Genomic DNA, 21,730 nt, shown 5'->3' with positions numbered 1-21,730 from the left:
ATTATGATGGGTATACACTTTCAAATTCATTGAAGCCTCCAGCTCTTAATTCCTACAAGATTCATGTTACCTTGGCGACACAGCTAGCATCTATGCCCTCCCTGGGAGGATTAGGAGTACCTCTCAGTTTATGCCATCAAACCTCAGTGTAATTATTACTGTGCTTCTGAAGTACATCATTATAAAGAAAATTCAATAAGCCATCTTTTGGTAAAAAGAAAAGATGATTTTAGTTGTGAATGACACACCATTCAAACTAGTTTAGATCAAAGAAAGGGAATTTGTTCAAAGGATGCTGAGATATCTAATCAAAGGAATCATATAACCAGAGCTAAACCAGAGGGAGGAAAGGGAACAGTTCAGTCTTGGGAATGACTGGAACCAGAAGCCACACCTTGCACAGACTCTCCCCCCCCCCCCCCCCCCTTCTGCTTCTCTCTCTGTCTTGGCTCTTTCTCTGCAAACCAACTTTTTTCGCACAGTGGAAAACACAACCACCCACAACCCTTGAGTATCACATCCTATAGTTTCCACAGTTTCCAAAGGGAACTGTTGACTCTCCTTCTTATTCAGAACAGGAAGCTTACTAGAACCACTTAGCTAAACCAAAGGAGAGCATTATTCTCGGGAAAAGAAAGGGCACTGGAGAACCAAACAATTAGTGATCAGATCCTAGCTTCAGATGCTTCAAAAATGTGAAAAGTAGAATAATAAATTTTATGTGCTAAATGTTTAATTTATAATATTCTTGGAGCTTTTATCCATTCAATATATAAATGAACACATTCAGGCTTATTCCATAAGAATTATAAAGGAGGTAGGAATGTACTAAAGTGGGAATCCAAAACCTTTTGTCCTCACTACCATTTTGCCATTACTTAATATTGAAAAAAAGCCATAATTCCTCATCACCTCAATTTGTTGATCCATTAAATGAGTAGGCCAAACTAAATCAATGGTTCCCAACTGGGTCAGTACCAAGTAGTCCCCTAGGGTGAGTTTGGGGGTGTGTGAGGAGCATATTTGGTTCTCACAATGACTTGGGAAGAAACTACTCATGGTATTCCATAGAGAAAGGGACAAGGATGATGAATATTCTGCTATGAGTGGGAGTCCTGCACAATAAAGAATTGACCCAGGCCAGTAGTATTCCATTGAAAGATACTGGACTAAATCTGGGACAAGGGTACATCCAAGCTTTCTGACTCACGTGTATTAGAATTCTCCAGAGAATCAGACCAATAGGAAATATATACATATATACATATAAACACTAATACAATATAATATAGTAATATAATTCATCCATAAGTTCATTACATTGTGTAATTACACTTTATAATTCTTATATAATTCTTATGTATATCCTATATATGATCATATAATAGAAGACATATACATAGAAAGAGACAGACTTATTTTAAGAAACTGGCTCACACCGTTGTGGAAGCTAGCAAGTTTGAAATCTGCAGGGCAGGCTGTGAACAGAGGGAAGAATTGAAGTTGCTGCTCAATCCAAAGCAGTCTGGAAGCAAAATTTCCTCCTCCTCAGGGCACTTCAATCTTTTCTCTTAGGGTCTTCAACTGATGGATGAGGCCCACCCATAGTTAGAGAGTAATCTGCTTTCTCAAAGCCTACTAATTTAAATGTTAATCACATCCAAAAAAAAAGACCAAGCACTATATAGCCTAAGCAAGTTGACACATAGAATTAACCATCGCACCATAATTTAAAGGAGTGTTTAGTATCATTATTTATTCCAAAGCTTTTTTTTTTCATATATCTTTGTTCTTAGAACATTGTTGATCATACGTGTAATTTATTTGGTGCCAGAGATACTGCATCTCTGCTCTAGTGAGAAAATTCAAATGATTCTCCAGAAGTCTGCCTTAAATCACAGGCTCAGGCTCAGGCTCAGGCTGTATTTTTTGAGCTAACATTTGCCAAAGCAGTGACCCAGTGATCTAACTCGCTTCCTTTTTCAACCATCAGCCCTCAGGCACTGCCAGCCTCCAGCCCAACCTGCCTCCACCACCCCCATTTGGTGGTTCCATGTCAGGGCTCCTCATCTGTTTTCAAAGACTCATACTCATACCTAATTTTAGGACGCATGTCAGATCTTTCACGTGGCAGTCCTCAAATTTTCATGAAATTGATAATGAATCAAAACTTCTGGGAAGAAAAAGGTCCCCTGCTCTAATAGGAACCCAAGAGAGTATTAATTAAGGTGGCTGAATCAGCTGATCTAGCTAACTTCAGTAGCTGAACAGTTATTCGTTCTGTTTGTATGAATGCTTAATATTTGTATTCATTTTGATACTGACATTGAAAGATCCCACTCATCCTGAGAAATTACATCATTTGTAAGCATTATGCAAATTGAAACTAATGTCTGGATTTACATCTATTACCAATACAGCTATAAGTCATACAAGAAGCAATATGACTTGCTAATTTGCACTCACTAAATACATTCCTTATTCACCCAGCATTTGATTTTGGATCTGCTGGAAAGATTGATTATCCTGATGAAAATGTGCATCTTTTCTTAAGGAGGTTTGGGACTTGGGGATTAGATTCAATTCCTCATTTCGTATGTCTCATATGGAAAGGTTTTGAAGAGCCAGACTTTAGAGCTCGAAATTTAAGAGCCCACGAGACATGCCATATATTGCTCATTCTGCCATTAATTTCTATGTTTTATATTTGTTTGCTCAGGATGCTAGTGAAAAGCCTCAACCATCTTTGTTCAGAAATATGGTTGCAAAGGGAAAAGCAAACTGCATCACTTGCCGTGTAGTTTATGAGAGATGAGCTTTGATTTCAGATAGTAACTCCGATTTGCAGCTGTTCCGGTCCAGTTCGCTGGAGACCTACCTGCAGTCTTTGAAATAAGGCACCTCAGACCCTCTCCAACAGTCTGACACCAGGAGTCTTGCTTGATTCCCAGACCTGAGTTTTCCTTCCTCTTGTTCCTCATCTTCTAGGTTTGGTCTCCGTTTCCAAGTGCCAGTGCTAGCCATCTGTCCAGGGGCTAGAATGGTGCCCCTAAATCCCACCCTAGTGCCCAGGGCCCTGCTACCTACTGCTAGACTTTCCTGAGGTTGGCATCCTTCTGCAGTCCTCCATCACCACCCCCAGATGCCCATGACTGCTGCACCCCATTCTTCCTTTAGAGTATCTGTCATGGGTGGCATCATGTCCCCCAAAAGACATGTTCAAGCTCCCGCCATTCAGGACCTCAGAATATAACCTTATTTGGAAACTCAGTCATTGCACATTTGGTTAAGCTAAGGTCATACTGGAGTGGTGGGCTCTTAGTCTGGCTAGGGTTGCAGCGGAAACACAGTTCTGTGAAGACACAGAGACAAACAGGGAGAATGCCATATGGTGATGAGGGCAGAGATTGGAGTCAAACAGCTGCAAGTAAAGGAATATCCAAGACTGCCAGCAAACCATCAGATGCTGGGAAGAGGCAGGAAGGTTGCCCTCATATTCCTCTATAAGTGACAGAGGTCAGAAGTCTCCACTGACACCTCAATTCTAGACATATAGCCTCCAGAACTATAGGACAATGAACTTCTGTTGCTCTAAGCCACACAGCTTGTGGTACTTTGTTATGGCAGCCCTCAGAAATGAGCCCTCACTAAATACCTTGTTCTAAATCCTGTCTCCTTTTGTGTTCACCTAAAAACTAGCCAGACCTTGCCCAGTTCCACCGAGCCTTCTACTTGGCACAGGTGGCACCACTGCTGTCAACCCCACTGATGACTCCTCATTTGTTCTGTAGTCTACTAATCGAACTCCCCTGACTCAGATGAGTTAGCACATGAGTGACACTAGAGTGAGAATACAGTTTGTGCCCTTCTCAGATTACTGTGCATGCTAATGGACTGAAGGTGCCCTCTCCAAATTGATATGTCGAAGAGATGGAGGCTTGGGAAGGAAAGCAGGGTTAGACAAAAATGGGTCATGTGAGCACACAGCGAGACGATGGTCACGTGCAGGCCAGGAGAAGCCCCAGAATGAAATGAATGAAATCCACCTCGTCAGCCCCTTGATCTTAGACAACTCGGCCTCCAGAACTGTGAGAGACACATTTCCATTGTTTAAGGCATCCGGTCTACGGCATTTTGCAATGCCAGCCTGAACAGACTAACACAGCGCATATGTTGCATGCTTCAAACCCAGCCAACCCAACATAGACTGCCATCGGGCTTTGGTGACTGTATTAGCTTCTTAGGGCTGCCATAACAAATCCACACAGTCTTGGTGACTTAAAACAACAGAAATTTTTCCTCTCGTAATCCTAGAGGCTGGAAGTCCAAAACCAAAGTGTTATCAGGGCCATGTTTCCTTTGAACGCTCTAGGGGAAAAACCCTTCTTTGCTTCTTCCAGCTTCTGGAGGCTCCAGGCGCTCTTTGGCTTTACTGCTGCCTGATTCCAATCTCTCTGTCATTAAACAGCCTTCTCCTCTCTCTTAGAAGGACATTTGTTCCTAGTTACAAGACCCACTCAGATAATACATAATAATCGCATCCGATGATCCATAACTTAATTATATCTGCGCAGCAGCTTTTTAAGTAAGGCCACGTTCACAGGTTCTGGGGGTTAGAATGTGGACATATCTTTTGGGGAGTCACGCCTCAACCCGCTGTGGATGAACTACATGGCCCAGAGAAAAAACACACAATGATAAATCTTAACAGAAACAGAACTGGCAATGGAAAATGCAAAAATGATTTATGTCGGTTTCAGGCCATCACCTCGTACTTTGCCTTTATGAAGATTTAAGCCTCTGGAGTTTCCATATGGTCGGAAAGAGAGTAACTGCAGAGCTACTGAACTGGAAACTTAGCATTTGATTTTTCCACTTAGTGACAGACTAAATTACAAAAGATTGTGAGGCATTTTGTGTATACCCTCTGTTCCTGATTTGCTGAGGTTCAGCTTTGGCAATTTACATTTACAGTGTTCAGCCAATTAAACCTCTCTTACCAACTAAGGGCATTTACAGCAGGGAGGCAACACACAATTAAAGTTCTATCAGTTAGTCGGCTTCCATATGTGCTCCAGCTCTCAATTCCAATCTGTTTCCACACTTTTGTTTTGTATCTGAGGCTTCTTCCTGTGGCTCATCAGTCTGTCCCCAAAGCGGGGGATTTGCAGGGAAAGTTGTTGGTCTGTTAGGACAAATGGCAGAGGAGGAGATCGCATCCAGGCAAAGCAAAACAAAGGATCCTAACAGGAGTATTCCACAGTCATTTTCAATAGTGCTGTATTAATATTTGTTAAGTTTAATCATTCTGTTGTATTGCATGATATGTGGCTGGGAGATGGAAATATTGATAGCCTTATCTTACCGATAACTAAACTGATGTTACCAAGAGTTGAACTACTTTTCCAAGACCCTACAGTTAATGAGTGGTACACCAAAATCAGCCAGATGTTTTGACAAACTATCTCTAAAGACACCCTCTAAAGGAGGTAGACTTCCAAAATATTTTAAGCAATGGAAGCATCATTTAAAATTAGTTTATAGCTGCCAGGAAGAACTAACCTAAAAATAACACTGATTTGGTTGAAGTTTGCCAAAAATAAATTTTGTTACTTCTAAGAACAACAGAGTCAATCTTTGAAAACCTTTTAAAATGGAAGAACCACTTATAAAGTGACAGCGACAAGCTTCTGGTTAAAGGCATTTAGTAAGCAAGGATTTTGCCTGAGGCAGAACAACTCACTTTGTGAATTGAGGATTAAAGGCAGTATAGTTTGTCTTTAAAGTTGGCATCAACTTGAGCCCCAAGAGCCTGAGATCTTGTGATTTCAAAAAGCCCAAAGTATTGCAGGATGAAAGGAGAGAAATCTAAATGATTCAGGTTGGCCCGTCCATCCGTTGCTGACCACAGCCTTGTATCCCAGTACCAGTAAGCGCATTGTGCTGGCAAGAAACTTCTATGTGGAAGCAGTGAAGACCCAAGAACTCAGTCTCTTTAAAGCATATGCTTTGCAAAGAACACTGAAATACCCAGACAGAAAGGCCATGAAAGAGATATGCCTGTTCAGTCTCTCAAAACATCACCAATGTCTCCAAACCCTTTGAAAAGTCTTTCAAAGACGCTCCCAAACTTTTCCCCAAGATACGACGTATTCTTCCCATGGATGATTTACAGCAAGATTTACAGCAAGTAGTTTCTCTACTGCCTCAGTTAATCTTACATAGGGGTGCATACTATATAGGTAATTCCATTTGTAGATGGTTATATACACTGTTTACTCGTATTTCCCTGACATTTGTCCAGGAACATAACCAGATCTGCAGCGCTGGTTGTGCACTGGCCAATTCCAGAGAGCTATTCACAAGCACCACAGAGTGAGCAATGCCTCCTGGGAAGTCCAGGTGGCCTGACCCTAACTGCTTGTTTCCTATAAGATACATGAGATGAAAGCTTAGAAGCCCCCACTTTCCCATAATATAATCTTTTTGAAGTGTGAGGGTTGTCTGTTTGTATAAAAATTGCCCTACCAGTGCACATTCTGATAATAGGATTTATAGGGGTACTGATACGTATATACAGATATTTGGACTTTCCTATTTTCACTGGAGGGTTTTGCCTACCCACTATTGATTCATCCTTACTGTTAAATTTATTTTCAGATATTTAGTGCCTATAGATCTTAATTCTTGTAACGTGGGGACTATTCACTAATCATTCTTCACTCTTTCTTTTACTACTTTTACTAATGCCTATTGCCTGCAGGAGAAATACCTACATTTCCCCATAGAATAGAAATATTTATACATATTGCATAAATTTCAGTTAATATATACCTCCAAAAATCTGAAATGTGTCTCTTGTTTTCAAATTTTCCATACCTTGAATGATACAGATAATTCTTTCCTTCTCTACATGATCACTAAGCCATTCAGAGTATTTACATATGATATTAGCCAGTTATTCCTGCAATAATGCTATATAAGCATCATACAGTGTAAATCTCAAAATCTCAGTGATCTGCTACATTTATTTATTTTCCTCCTCAAGTGTCTGTAGGACAGTGTGCACGTCTGCTTCAGGCAGTGGGTCAGGGTCAGATTTGCTCCAAGCATCTCCTCATTCTGAGACTAGCAAATTCCCTGAGCCTGTTCTTTTCATGGCAGATGGCAGGAGTACAAGAGGGGAAACCAGACTGAGCAAACACACCTAGAGCTTCTGATAGGAATGATTTCTACCCAAGTTCATTGGCCAAAGCAAATTGAGAACAGTGGAGTAGAGAAGTACTCTCCATCCCAAAGAGGAGCAACTGGAACATCATGTGGAAGAGGGAGTGCTAATTTTATTATAGGCAGGGAGTGAGTAATAATCCAATTGTGAACAATGAGCCACCATGGACAATAATCCACACCGAGTGCAGAAATCTCAACTCTATTCTCTGTCCTTTACAGGAGTTGAAATTGATTGGACTGGACATTCCACACTTTGCTGCAGATCTTCCACTGAACCGATGTAAAAATCGTTACACAAACATCCTACCATGTAAGATTGTCACTAGAGCCTACCTTATTCATGTCTCTCAAAGGCTGACAGACTGTTGCTGCAGATTGATCAGTTTCACCAATCTCTGGCTGAGCCCAGTTGTAGTCTGGATCCTCAAGGCCATCTCTGTGATTGCATTAATCCCATTCATGCTTTGATGTTACTAGATCCCATCCTATGTAGGAATATTGAATTTCTTTGCTTGTAACCGAATTGCGTCCAATGATCTGGGAAGACTGACCAATTGGTTCTCCGGAGATCAAAAATCTTAGCCAAATTAGGATAAGATAACCCGAGCTCTCATAAATTATTTTCAATCAAATCCCTGACAAGGGAAGGAGGGCAATGTACTAAAATGTCTCCTCTTTCTTACTTCTGCAGAGTCTCTTATTGCTTAGCATTTGTGATAAAAGCAACATTTGAGAAAAAAGTAATATGAAACACTTACAGGAATTAAAATATATTCCAATATAGACTTAACTGTCCTCTCTGCCACACTGGGTGGAGGTGCGGGCTGGTGCTGGGAGAAGTGGAAAAGGAAGGAGGGGAGCTGAAAAAGCTCTAGAACTCTCTCCTTGATCAGCCTTCTTGATAAAATCACATGGTGTCATCAATATAACACTTCACATCTGTACACATTCCAGAATGTGCTTTTCTCATCTGAAGTCTGTTTACACAAAGCCTGTGCAACTCCATCTTCTCTGGATTTCCCAAAAGTAGTGGGTTCTCTGTATGTACTAGGTGACATGGAAATCATGGATTTAGGCTACAAATCTAGCCTTCCATACAACCAACCAGATATTTTAGTTCTTCTGAATATTCTGCTCCTGCACAATGCCCCCAAAACTTGGAGACAAGCATAGGGGAGCTGATGGAGAGGAAACGGTGATTGAGATGTGTTCCTATATTTATTTAAACAAGAAACTAAGATTGAGGTGTGGCTGTAATATCAGGCTAAAGTAAACTTGATCTACCTTGTCACGGGCTGATCTGACTTGCTATTTGGATAGAGAAGGTCAAGACAATTCTTCTTTCCCTTCTCGTTTTTAATATTTCTTTTCTTCTTATTCTTTACAGATGACTTCAGCCGAGTGAGATTAGTCTCCATGAATGAAGAGGAAGGCACAGACTATATCAATGCCAACTACATTCCCGTACGTAAAAGACAACAACAAATTTCTTAAAACCAGGCATCCAAATTCTACCTCAGCCAGAATTATTAGGGCTCCAGGAATGCATCAAACAGCCCTAAAGAGAGCCATTGTCCACCTGGCTACCCAATTCGCAGGGACCGTTCCCACTATTCCTCTTCTGAATGACAAATGGGGGGAAGAGCCTATTGATGAGTAATGTTCGGATTTCTTTGTAAAGATCTGGTGAAAGTGAAAGTAAATAATTACACTAAAGATCATTTTTCTTGTGTTGAAACTTCAGTCTTGGCAACCCAACTCCAAGGTCTCCACCTGAGCCCCCTGTGCTTTAAAAATAGTGACTGTTCTTGTAAAAAGAGGTGAGCGTGATTTTATCAGCTTCAGAGAACAGTGCTTACAATCACAAGGACCTGCACGGGTCAGTTACTCTGATTACTTCTTTGATGAAAAAGAGAGAGAACATTACCCAGGTGTGTGATCCTTGGCCAGGGTTATTTCCGGTAAATTTTCAGTGTTTCCTCATTCCTGTGGAATGGTATTCGGTGTTGGCGGTGGCTCCTTAGGTGACAACTTTGTCACTTAATCTTTCAGGGATACAACTCACCCCAGGAGTACATTGCGACGCAGGGGCCACTGCCTGAAACCAGAAATGACTTTTGGAAGATGGTCCTACAGCAGAAGTCCCAGATTATTGTCATGCTCACTCAGTGTAATGAGAAAAGAAGGGTAAGTGCCTAATGGGGCTGTCCCCACTGGCAGCAAAACCAGCTGTAGCCATGGCCTGAGTGTTTCCTATGTACCAGAAACTTCCATTTGCTTCATTTTTCATCCTCACAATAGTACTATACAGTTCTTCAGAGGGAAGTACTTTTGTTTCCCCTAAGTAAACACAGACTGTTTCTTCCTTAGCCTGTTTGTTTGAAAAGGTTTTGCCATTGTCACCTCAGGTGAAATGTGACCATTACTGGCCGTTCACAGAAGAACCCATAGCTTACGGAGACATCACCGTAGAGATGGTCTCGGAGGAAGAGCGGGACGACTGGGCCTGCAGACACTTCAGAATCAACTATGTAAGTCATGAAGCACAAGTTCAGGTACTGTCCTCGTGCTGTGGGGACACCCACATGTCAGGGACCAACCAACCCACCGTCAGGTCAGACTGTGAGCTCCTCAGGCTTTGGAATCCTGCTTTCTTCAAGAGATAAATCCCATTTTTAATGTAGTTATTTCCTATTTCATCCATAATGGTGTGGATGAGATGATTGGCCTGGAGAGCACCAGGAAAGAATAAAATGTCCTCAAGTTTCCATTTCAGGTTAGCCCAGGGCGATAGAAGCCAAGGGGAATTATTGATCATCAGGTACAATTGAGGAGAGAAGTTCTCATGACTTATGCTAATTACATGTAAGTATAATTAGGATACATAAGACACACTTAAACTTGAAGCACTTAAAAAAGATTTAGTAGTTTGGGTTTGGTTTTGTTTGGCTTTTTCCCTTATTTTTAGATCTGTTTTTTTATTATTATTATTATTTCAAATGTTCTTCTAGGCCTTTTATATCATGGTTCCATCCCTCTTAAAATACTATTGATTTCTGAATATTAGTGTATCAGAAAAAGTCTATTTTTCCAGGCCTGCTACCTCTCTGATGATCAGCCTTTGAGCTTATGCTGAATATTTGTCCGCTAGGCTAGGTGCTGACATCACCAGTCACCCTGTTGCCTTCTTTCACACACCATAGCCCCAGAAAAATAAGAGGGCAGTTTTACTAGTGGTCACTTGAACATGCTCTCTGTCGAGGGCAATGTTGAATAGGAAAGTCCTCATTACAGTGTTGTCTGCTTAGAAACAACACTTCCTGGTGTCCTGGGTGGCTCAGTCCCGTAAGCATCTGCCTTTGGCTCTGGTCATGATTCCAGAGTCCTGGGATTGAGTCCCGCACCTGGCTCCCTACTCAGCGGGGACCCTCCTTCTCCCTCTCGCTCTGTCCCTCCTCCTGCTGTGCTCTCATTCTCCCTCAAATACATACATAAAATCTTTATAAAAGAAAAAAGAAAAAAAAAAGAAACAACACTTCCTAGCTGTATGGGCTAGCAATTGCCTAGCAATTGACCATTGCTTTGTTTTGTAAAGCCTGTGAGCCAAGAATGGCTTTATATTTCTAAATGGGTGAAAAATCAAAAGAAAAATAATATTTCACCCAAAATATGGAAATTATATGACATTCAAATTTCAGTGTCCACAAATAACATTTTGATACAGAGCCATGCATTTGCTTACATATGGTGCATGAGTATTTTTGTGCTGCATCAAGCTTGAGAAGTTGAACAGAGACCATAGGACTCTTAACACCTAAAATATTTACTACCTGCCCTTTACGGATAATGTTTGCTGACTCTTAATATGGACAATGGAAATAAAGATTGCCCATATCCCTATAGCATCAGCAATCATTAGCTAATTATTTATTGATATTTGCAAGTTAAATCACTTCTTAACCACTTATAGTTAACACTGGCTTTTGCTACAAGGGGAATTTAGGCAAACCCCTAGCAGACTGTGCTTCATGCTGTTCCTTTTTTTTTTTTTTTTTTTGAAATGGCCATCTCTTCCTGTTCCCTAAACACATTCCCTCTCAGAATTTCAGCTCAAAGATCACCTCTTTTGTTAAGCTTTCCCTAACCTCAAGACAGCTTTATTCCTTTCTCCCAGCCTAGTCTCACATAGATTATTCTATCACAGGACATCAGAGATGGTTATAATTGTTTCTCTTCACATCCTCCTCCCCCAGCATGCTGTGAGTTTGGGAAGCAAGTACCGTTTTTTAATAAGCTCTGTAATCCCAACCCTTAGCCACTTATAAAAATCTTTGCAGAATGAATTAATGAGTGCATGAGTGAATGAATGATTTCAAAAACAATAAAGCACTTGGAAAGCATCACAGATATTCCTTAGAGAAAATATTTGACAATCTGAATGTCATTTGGGCCCCGCTTTCTGTCTTGGCTATTTCAACTGGTGAAAACTGCTGGCAAAGGTCGAACAAATATTTCTCTGGGTTTGCATTCAGGAAAAAAGAGACTACAGAGCACAAAATAAGGCCTGTTTCCTTGACACAGTCCCATAGATCATTGTATGGTCAATACTATGCTTCTTGTCCTTCGTCTTAAATGATGACCTTTCAATAACAGTCATGTGAAGGGCTTGAAACATAAGAATAAAACTTTGAGCCCTGGTCTTTTCTGGTCAGATGTGTAGATGGTAGTTACAAGTACTTGGTCCCAGAGTGCCCCCTTTTGGTCATAAACACAAAATCTAAATTTTAAACTTCTGCCAAAAGAAGCTTCTTTTAAGCTATCGCCAAAGAACATTGTGTGAGGCGAATGGGTATATTTTTCTATTTGTTTTGATTTTTGTTTACACTCTTTATTCCCTCCATATTGATATATGGAAACTCTCAGAGTACAACCAGATAAAAGTACATGAGTGAGGAAACCAGGGTAAGAGAAAGTTTGGAATGACTCAGATGTAACAAGAAGGGTTTTCTTGTTTAATAAGAAGGGAAGTAAATGACCATAACACACAATTTGTCACTTTCCAGTGCTTGAAAACTTGGTCTGAATTCAGTAAGAACTGGAGACTCAAGCCAGCAAAAATTTGTTTGTTCCCATTGACGTGTGCCTTGCTATTCGGCTGACAGGGACCACCCTGATACTAAGAACTCCGTCCTGCAGCTATAGAAAGAATAATGACGATTTAAGTGTTTCCTATTTTTGAACCACTTTGTGTATTTTAGCCAGATACATTTTCAGATTGATTATGTATATACGCATAAACATAAATATATGTACAAATATATATTGCCCACAATGAACAAGTCTTTGCACTAAACCTGTAATCAGCCTTTGAAGAGAGTTAATATTTTTGTGAGCTTTTCTGGGCAACCAGAGTTATCTTTGTGCTTAAATCTTCATGGTGTTGAGTTATGGAGTCATTCTGCACAATTTATCATGCTTGGGTTACTTTCTTGCCATACCTCCTGAAAAGGGTAGTGAGAGGAGCCAGCATCTTTGCAGACTTTTGCAAACATGCTCCATGTGTCTAAGAAAGAGCCATTGAAGGCAGCGAGGGAGGCACTGCATGTGGCTGGGGTTGCATAGCCTTAAGCGCCTAGGGGACAGTGGGTCTAGTTGAAGTGCAGATTTATTTATGTTTACAGAACTCTTATTATGTATTTATTCATATACTTTATTTATGCATTTACTTATATTTATACAAATTTTACTTCACCCAAGACCACTGACTCTTTGGAATTCATTTCTCTTGAATACCTGAACCTAACTTTCATTTCATAACCAGGCCAAATTCTTCCAAATTATGATACAGTATTCCATTCATCGAGTGGATTCTAGGTTCTTAGCAAGTTTGAGGGAAGAGGGATGAATTAGATCTTTGTGAGGCCTGGATTTGGAATATTTATGGCAGTTGATAATAAGAACAGAACAAATCTTTATGCTTACAAATTAGTAGAGACTAAAGAGGGTGAATCTTGGGGTGCCTGGGGGGCATAGTAAGTTTAACGTCTGACTCTTGGTTTGGGCTCAGGCCATGACCACAGGGCCGTGAAATTGAACCCTGTGTGAGGCTCTGAGCTCAGTATAGAGTCCACTTGAGACTCTCCCTCCCTCCTTCTGCTCCTCCCTGCTTCAAATAAATAAATCTTAAAAAAAAAAAAAAAAAGGAAAGAAAGAAAGAGTGAATCCTGAAGGCCCACATCCCAAATGATAATTACTCAGTCCAGAGGGGACAAGAATATATTTGACATATGGGTTAATAATATGAATAAGATGATGCAAAATATACCAACCCACTGGGATTCCCAGAACCAACCATACAAATGCACAGAGCTGGATAGGATCGCGTGGTGGTAATTATGTAGCAGCAGCGATGATCAGATCTAACAGGTCCCATCCTTCACAGACATGAGCACAGCTAATCCTCACAACAACCCTTGTGATGGGTTGTTTTGTAACATCAAAAGGACTCATTTTAGACATGCGAAAACTGGTGTTCAGGGATTTTGTCTTGGGTCAGAGCACAAGACAGAGATTGTCATACTGGTGAGTTTTAAAAGCATAATCTTGGGTAAAATCTGTAAGGGAACAAGGGAAGCAGGATAGGACAGGGCAGGGAAGGAGCACACACAGCTGTGGCTTCAGCAGAATTCTGGTCTTGACTGGGTCCCCCGGAGAGTGCCAAGGAAGTGAATGGTGCCAAGCTGATATGGATGCCACCCTGACATAAGGGGGGGAAGGCATTTTGCACCCCAGTATCCATCATTCCTGCTCTCATCAGGAGAACACATCCCTTTGGGCATGCTCCAGCAAGACAGTTCCCTTTGTGGAGGAGAGTGGAGGGGAGGGCACAGCCATATGCTGTCTAGCAGCAACTGGAAAAGAGGTGCAGCCTGGTCAAGGGGACCCAGAGGGGGCACCAAAGCACCTTTCAGGGGATCCATGGGCCAAAGCTGGTGCAATTGCCAAATGACAGAGTCAGAATGCACACCCAGATGCTTGAGCTCTGATCTCTACAAAGACCTGGATTAGCCTATTTATACTATGCTTTGAAGTTTTATACAATTAGTACTTTTTTCAGGGCCTGCTTTGTGCCAGACACAATCCTCAGAGCTGGAAAGGGAAGGGGCCTGGATGGGGAGGGGCACGTGGCTTTAACTTCTTATGCTGTTAACTTGTGAGCAGCCGTGGAGGCCTGCTCTGGGCCGATGCCCTGACAGATTCTAATGCTTGTGCTGGCTTTTTCTCCTAAAGGCCGATGAGATGCAGGATGTGATGCATTTCAACTACACTGCATGGCCTGATCACGGGGTGCCCACAGCAAACGCTGCAGAGAGCATCCTGCAGTTCGTACACGTGGTTCGACAGCAAGCTACCAAGAGCAAAGGCCCCATGATCGTGCACTGCAGGTAACCTCTTCAGCCGTATTTTCTGTTAAGGCACCACGGGCTTTGCTGTATAAAGGGAAAAGCCCACCATTCCATGTATCCCAGTCACACTGAATTAACGATTACATGAACTATGATTTTTAAAAAAATTAACAATTAACTGATATCTTACTAGATACGTCATTTACTTATAATATGGCGTTTCTTATCTCCATTAGCCTATGAGATAGATGTTATTATTCTCATTTTTAGGTTAAAAAAACAAAAACAACTGAGAAGAAGGGAGGCAAAGGGATCCACACACATTCATGCAATAAGAAAGTGGAGGGGTTAGGGCTCAAATCCGTGCCTTTAGGTGCTGTGTGGTATTATCCCAACCTATCAGTGATTCTGAGTGCTTTATAACATGGCCAAATACAAAGTCAGATTAAAAGTAGCAAATCACAACCCTGAACAATATAAATAGACATAAAAACAAGATGAAGGAAAGGAGAAATAAAAGTATTCAGCTCATTAAGATAAACATTTGCTATGATTGCTCCTTGAGATTGTCTCTAAACTTCCAGATGGTTAAAATGAAAAGGGCCTGTATGATCTACTGCATTATCAAAAACAAGGACCACGTGAATTCCTTCGGGAGAACATTCTCTTTGAATTTAAGCTTTCCTTCCTACCAAGTGAACCAAAACTTCATCAAAATCTATCATCGTGACAAAATTTTGTTGCAAAATTTTTATGCAACCTCCAAAGAGCAGGGGAAATGAACATGCTCCTATTGTGTGCCCGAGGCAGGAGTGGGGTGACAATGTTAGGGGAGGCATTGACAACCATGTCAACCTAAGCAAATAAATCTATAATCCTGGATCCTGACCTTGGTGTTTGTGAACTGAATGGCTGGGGGAATGTGTGTGTATTAGAGAGATAGACAGACAGAGACAGAGATAGAGGGAGGAATATGGGTCTGTCTGGAAAGAAAAACACTTGATAAGCTATCGAGTTTGGGATCAGGGAGGATATATACTTGGGTCCATTCACTTCACACATTCACAGGTTAAAAATTTTGCATGCCGAAATGACATCTAGTCTCAAATGATTCTTTCTAAGAGCAGAAAATAAAGCTGCTCAACCAGGTGGTCAAACTCCTGGTTCTTTCCAAGCCGGAAGCAGCCACAGTCCTGGATGGGACTTCACAGGTGCTCACCCAGAGACAGAATGTTTTATCTTAGACCAACAAGTCCTAGGAGGCAAGAGTTGTCTGGTAGAAAAGCAATCTCTGAACTCAAAGCTTTTAGTATTGAGTTTCTCTCCAGCAAATTCTGGATAAGCACTGGTTTTGACTTTCTCTTTTCTCATTTTACATAATCTAGAGTTTGAAACCAGTTGGCACTGCAGCCTCTGAGTGACTGGAAGAGAAGAGCTGACTTGAACATATAAAGCTGGGGGCTGCTGGTGGGCAATGGTCAGCACCATTCATTCCCTCCACTTCCCTCCACTCTCTGAGCACTGGGATATGGGGAATGAAGAGACTGCCTCCAAATATCAAATCTGATTTGGAGGCAACTACCTAAAGGTTGGCTGGGAGACCAAAGCAGGCCCGAGACCCACTAGAAGGGCAGGTGTGCTGGAAGGAAGGTCCAGGGGAGTGAACTCAACCTAGGCTTGACCACATGCAAATGCTATAGCTCCAGAGCAAGCGCTGGTGTGTGGCATCTCAATCAGACTTTCCAGCAGAGGGTGTGCTACTAACTCTGAGGCTGCACAGAAGGCTGGAACTGGTGTGTGTGTGTGTGTGTGTGTGTGTGTGTGTGTGTGTGTGTATCAGCTCTCTGAGAGCACAAGCAACTCTCCACTCTCCAGCAAGCTCAGGCTGGAATCCTTACTTTCTGCAGGAGGCGGAGGGGGTGTGGCTAAGGCAGTGCAGACCTGCAGGTCTTGGAGGTAGCAGGCCAGTCAGAAACGTCATTGAAAGACACACCAACCACAATCACATACTTCAAAATCAGTTAGGAAAGCATTGTCAAGAATATTTCTTCTTTAACCTCAGTGGTGCTACCTGTAGTTTGGGGGCGGGGGGGGTGGATTTAGCTGCCAATTTGTCTGCAACCATGTGAGAGCACTATCTGAGGAATAGGCTGCCTGCATGCTCTTTTGCAGTGCTGGAGTCGGCCGGACGGGAACATTCATTGCCTTGGACAGGCTCTTGCAGCACATTCGGGATCACGAGTTTGTCGACATCCTAGGGCTGGTGTCCGAAATGCGGTCGTACCGGATGTCTATGGTGCAGACAGAGGTAGGAATGGAATCAATATGCATTTTCAGAAATGCCCCGGACTGAGAAACTTCCCATTGTTCGATTTCATGTTTCAAAACAATTGTCTCATTTTTTCCTGCATCTGCTAGTCGCAGTTTCTTAGTGTGCATGTTCAAACTGCTTCAAGGTACCCCCAAAATAGATATTAGCCTCTAGAAATCCACTCAGTGTATAGTGCTTGCACCGTTGTTGGCATCATATGCCCTTTGGTAATCCAGAGCATGTGGATGTATCTATAATAGAATAAAACCTCTTTGAACGGATTGAGAGTTCAGTGAAGGTGACAGCAATCTGGGTAAATGCCACCAAGTGGAGACTGTGGAACCGACATGATTGAATTTAAATTTGAAACGCTAGATGTGATTCAATAAGTTTGGCATTAGTTTGTCCTCCATGTGACTCTGTCCCAAAGCACTTCTGATGATCATCAGGGGTTGGACTTAGCTTTCTGTCCCCCTTATGATTTTAAGGATTTCCAGCTCCCAACTGAGCAGTGCTGCCAAGTCCCTTGATCTAAATGAATGGAGTTACCATTTTAACCACATGGGAGCATGCCCAGAAACATCCAGTACTGTGATGTGCTCCCTCCTCCTCCTCTTTGGCCAAGCCCTCTCCTCCCTGGAAGCCTCAGAATGCACTCTGGCTTCAGTGGTAGCCCGGGGCTGCTGTGCACACAGCATCACACCGCCACCCAGCAGCCCCGGGTGTGCACCTGTGTGCCCCCAAATCTACGCACAATAGCTAGTTCATCATCCTAGTCACCAAGCCGTCCTTGCAACTTCTCAGCTTTGAGCATACAATAATCCTTTTGGCTCCAGGAGTGTGTGTGGGAGGAACACTTGTAGAGAGGAAAACAACCTGGCTTGACCTCTGACTCAGTTTCCAAGACATTAAATGCTACCTTAGTTTTCCCCATGCTTTTCCTACTGAGCACCACTAGATGTCAGTGTGACTCAAAAAGCCTGCAGTCATGGCTGCTATGGGTTTGCCCCACTGGTTTCTCCTCTCCCATTTTTTATTTTTCTCTCCTGCTTCCCCACTCCCATCTGACCTATGCTTCACACTATAGATGATAGATGATTGATGATAGATAGATGATAGATGATAGGTGATGATTGATAGATAGATGATAGATGATAGATGATAGATGATAGATACATGATAGATAGATGATAGGTGATAGATGATAGATAATAGATAATAGATGATAGATGATAGATGATAGATAGATAGATCTTGCTATATAGCAAGATCATACCACTTTGGAAAGAGTGACCCATTCACATGCACCTGTCTCATTGATGATGTGTGTGTTCACTCACTTCCTTGAGCCCACTCACATCCCAGCCCTGCTACCTTCTAATTTACCGTGATGGGGACACGAACATGACCTCGTTATCGTGAGTTTAAAACGTCCTGATTCCCCGGAGAAATGCACTACCTAGTGATTAAACAGTGCTTTATGAATTGGTTCATATTTTTGGTTTTCACTTCCATAAATGTACGTGCTAACGTGTGGTTAAAGCTCCCCATTATGTATACTAATCCCCAACCTTCAAAGGGCCACTCCTTATTTTAAGTATTTTGGATCTGATGAATTGTCTGCCTCATTGACTTAATTTATGCCTCTTACAACTTTATAGACTTTGATTATAGCCTGTTTGCTTTTGGCTTTCCCAATTACAAAATCCTAATGACTTTTTAAAAACTACCTTCACACGGCAGACCCTCCATCCAATTCTCAACACCATTATCTTTCCTGGAGCGTGGTAATCGCACCAAACCAGAGCAGCCACCATGTGCCTCTCTGCAGAGCTGAGGAAGTGTCCTGTGTTCTCCCTGACTTTCTGGCTCCACATTTTGGTTTGTTTGGCTTCTTTGTTTATAGTAGCATTTTTAGGTTGACATCTCCCAGGGAAACAATCTTTTTAAAGTACAATATCCCTTCCCTGAACTCTTGTGGGAAAACTCTAAAGTGAGCAAAAGAGGAGAGGTCACCATAGGTTACTGATTTTTTTCCAACTGTTCCGGCTTCACTCTCGAGTTCCCTCAGGATTCTTCAGTGAATGCTCTCTATTTCGAGTTATTTATTTATGTCTGTTTTGTTATGTCTGGAACATTTTTCCATTTACCTTTGTTCTTCCTGGTTCTTATGCAATTCATGGTTCAACCTGTATTTTGAATATTAGGATTTTCCTAACATCCTCCTTGATCCCATTCATATCGCAGTCCTGCTGCCTTCTACTTTACTGATGCTAATAAGGAAGGAGCAGAGTAAACAAATTTTCTTTGACTTTATCATCCCACAGTGACCCCTTTAACACTAGTGATTTTCAAGAGGCCAGAGTGATTCTTCAGCTGATTTCCGATTTTCTATATAAACCACTCGTGTGTTGTATACCAGGTTCCCTCCCATGATGGGTTTCTAATTTTCCTACCTCCTCTAGACTGCCCATCATCTCGACAACACCACCTTGCCCCACTCTAGAAATAGCAGAGCTAACTGATTAAAACAGCCTGTCCTGAGATGCACATTCCAGGTCCTGGCAACAGGCTGCATGGGCTGTGTTTCAACATGCCCTCTTCCCTTTTCTCAGCTGCCTGGGCACACGGTCTGAGCCTCTCCATAAGAGCAGCAACGGGTAGTGAGAGAGTAGGGGTTGGCAGGCCAGACTCCGTGAGTGGGCCTGGGTCACTTGCGGCCTCTGTACAGCTTCCTTCACCTCTCCTAGCCCCCCGTCCTCATCTGTAAACCATGAATGATGCATTCATGAATTGTTGTAGAGTTTACATGATGTGAATGATATAATCTAGACAAGTACTTTGAAACTGTCAAGTGCTCTATATGGGTGGCATTCACCTCTCTTGGCTCTCTTCTATTTTTATCAAATGTTTTATTTGATTTCCTCTAATAGGCTTTCCCCAGAAAGCCTTTTTGCTTTGAGCAGCCATCATCCTGCTTAGCAGCTTAGACCTCTCGGGGTCTCTCAGGGATATGTCTGTAAATAGTCTTTTATTTACCTTGCCTGTGGTCCAGCTACTTTTTTCCCTTTTTGACACAAAGTTTGGCCACTGAGTAGTTATGGGTTGAAAAACCAGGTCCTCTCTGGCCCGAACCGTGCTCAGTGCTTGACACAACACCAGAAACAGTGGAGTGATGTGTGACAAGAAGAGGTAGGCAGTTATGAATGTGATATTATCACAAAATAAGGGAATGTATTTTCTCCAAAGCTTGTTGAAAATACAGATTAGGCTGATTATCAACCCAGTGAGGTTTGAAGTATTAACCTAACCTTTATAAAGTTGTCATACAAAAGACCCCTTAAATCCTGTGAATAGCATGACTGGCTTTTTTTTTTTTTTTTTAGAGATTCATTTATTTATTTATTCATGAGAGACACACAGAGAGAGTCAGAGACATGCAGAGGTAGATGCAGGCTCCATGCTGGGATCCCGATGTGGGACGTGATCCCAGGACCCCAGGATCATGCCCTGAGCTGAAGGCAAATGCTCAACCGGTGAGCCACCCAGGTGTCCCTCCACGACTGGTTTTTATGTCAAGGTTATTTCTAATGGTATTACTTATAGAGAAGCTCTAGGGAATAAAGAAGAAAGGTAAAGATCATGAGGTTACTTGGATTTCATGGCACCAGGACAGCTACTCTCAATATTTTGAGGTATTTCATCTCCATCTGTGTTCAAGTATAACTTTTATATGATTATGCTTATATGCTATATACGCATATACTAATTTTACAGTGTCGTTTTCCACTTAACATTTTGCTATACATATCATCCCAAGTTGTCCAAAACTCTGTAAATCTCATTTTAAAGACTGAAAAATATTTCAGTATAGATCTGTTGTGTCTTATTTAAACCATCCTCCATTTCTTTTCTTTTTTTTAAAATTTTATTTATTCATTCATTCATGAGAGACACACAGAGAGAGACAGAGACACAGGCAGAGGGAGAAGCAGGCTCCATGCAGGGCGCCCGATATGGGACTTGACCCCAGGACCCGGGGATCATGTTCTGAGCCAAAGGCAGACGCTCAACCACTGAGCCACCCAGGTGTCACCATGCTCCTTTTCATAGGACAATTAGTTGGATCCTTTTCCACTCATTTATTATCTGTGTCCTCAGCTAACACTTTAGTAATAATACCTCCACCACCAACAGAGAAAAATGACAGCTTCAACAAACTCAAGGCATCATCGAGTGTTACCTTTTACCTTTAGCTTTGCCAATGTCATGGATGAAAAACAGTTGTGTCAACTTACATGTTTTATTATGGCACCACTTTTTGGGTATGTTTTAATATTTCCTCAGTTTATTTCAGAAAACATTACAATAAGCACAAACTGAGTGCTAGGCATGAAGAATAAAAAAAGACAGGGGTGCCTGGGTGGCTCAGTGGTTGAGCTTCTGCCTTTGGCTCAGGGTATGATCCTGGAGTCCCGGGATCAAGTCCTGCCTTGGGCTCCCTGTGGGGAGACTGCTTCTCCCTCTGCCTGTGTCTCTGCCTCTTTGTGTGTGTGTATGTGTCTCTCATGAATAAATAAATTAAATCTTTTTTAAAAAAGATACAGTCCCTGTCTTCCAGAAATATTTGGTCTATTTGCCTACATATTTTATTTTTCAATTTAAGTGTGTGATTGCTGATTGAAGGAATTTTAAACAGAAATAAAGATATTGAGATGCATTCGTTAGATGACTCCTTTCTGCCCACCGAGTAAGCATCATTAAAGTCTCCCCTCTCACCGCT

At 41.8% G+C, this 21,730-nt stretch overlaps 1 protein-coding gene across 4 annotated transcripts in view; it reads left to right on the top strand.

The window, feature by feature from the left end:
• PTPRO (protein tyrosine phosphatase receptor type O) overlaps positions 1 to 21,730 on the top strand; it is a 238,821-nt gene that overhangs the window by 212,995 nt on the left and 4,096 nt on the right. For all 4 annotated transcript variants that reach the window (XM_025995173.2, XM_025995172.2, XM_072765952.1 and 1 more), the window contains 6 exons: positions 7,450 to 7,540; positions 8,618 to 8,694; positions 9,283 to 9,417; positions 9,639 to 9,761; positions 14,521 to 14,675; positions 16,809 to 16,944. In XM_025995173.2, the coding sequence (XP_025850958.1) occupies positions 7,450 to 7,540; positions 8,618 to 8,694; positions 9,283 to 9,417; positions 9,639 to 9,761; positions 14,521 to 14,675; positions 16,809 to 16,944 (717 nt within the window). The remainder of the gene's footprint in view (positions 1 to 7,449; positions 7,541 to 8,617; positions 8,695 to 9,282; positions 9,418 to 9,638; positions 9,762 to 14,520; positions 14,676 to 16,808; positions 16,945 to 21,730) is intronic.

Source organism: Vulpes vulpes, chromosome 8, assembly GCF_048418805.1.
Source record: "Vulpes vulpes isolate BD-2025 chromosome 8, VulVul3, whole genome shotgun sequence".
NCBI lineage: Eukaryota > Metazoa > Chordata > Mammalia > Carnivora > Canidae > Vulpes > Vulpes vulpes.
The sequence above is the reverse complement of the archived record's forward strand: the minus strand, read 5'-3'. Positions and strand labels throughout refer to the sequence as shown.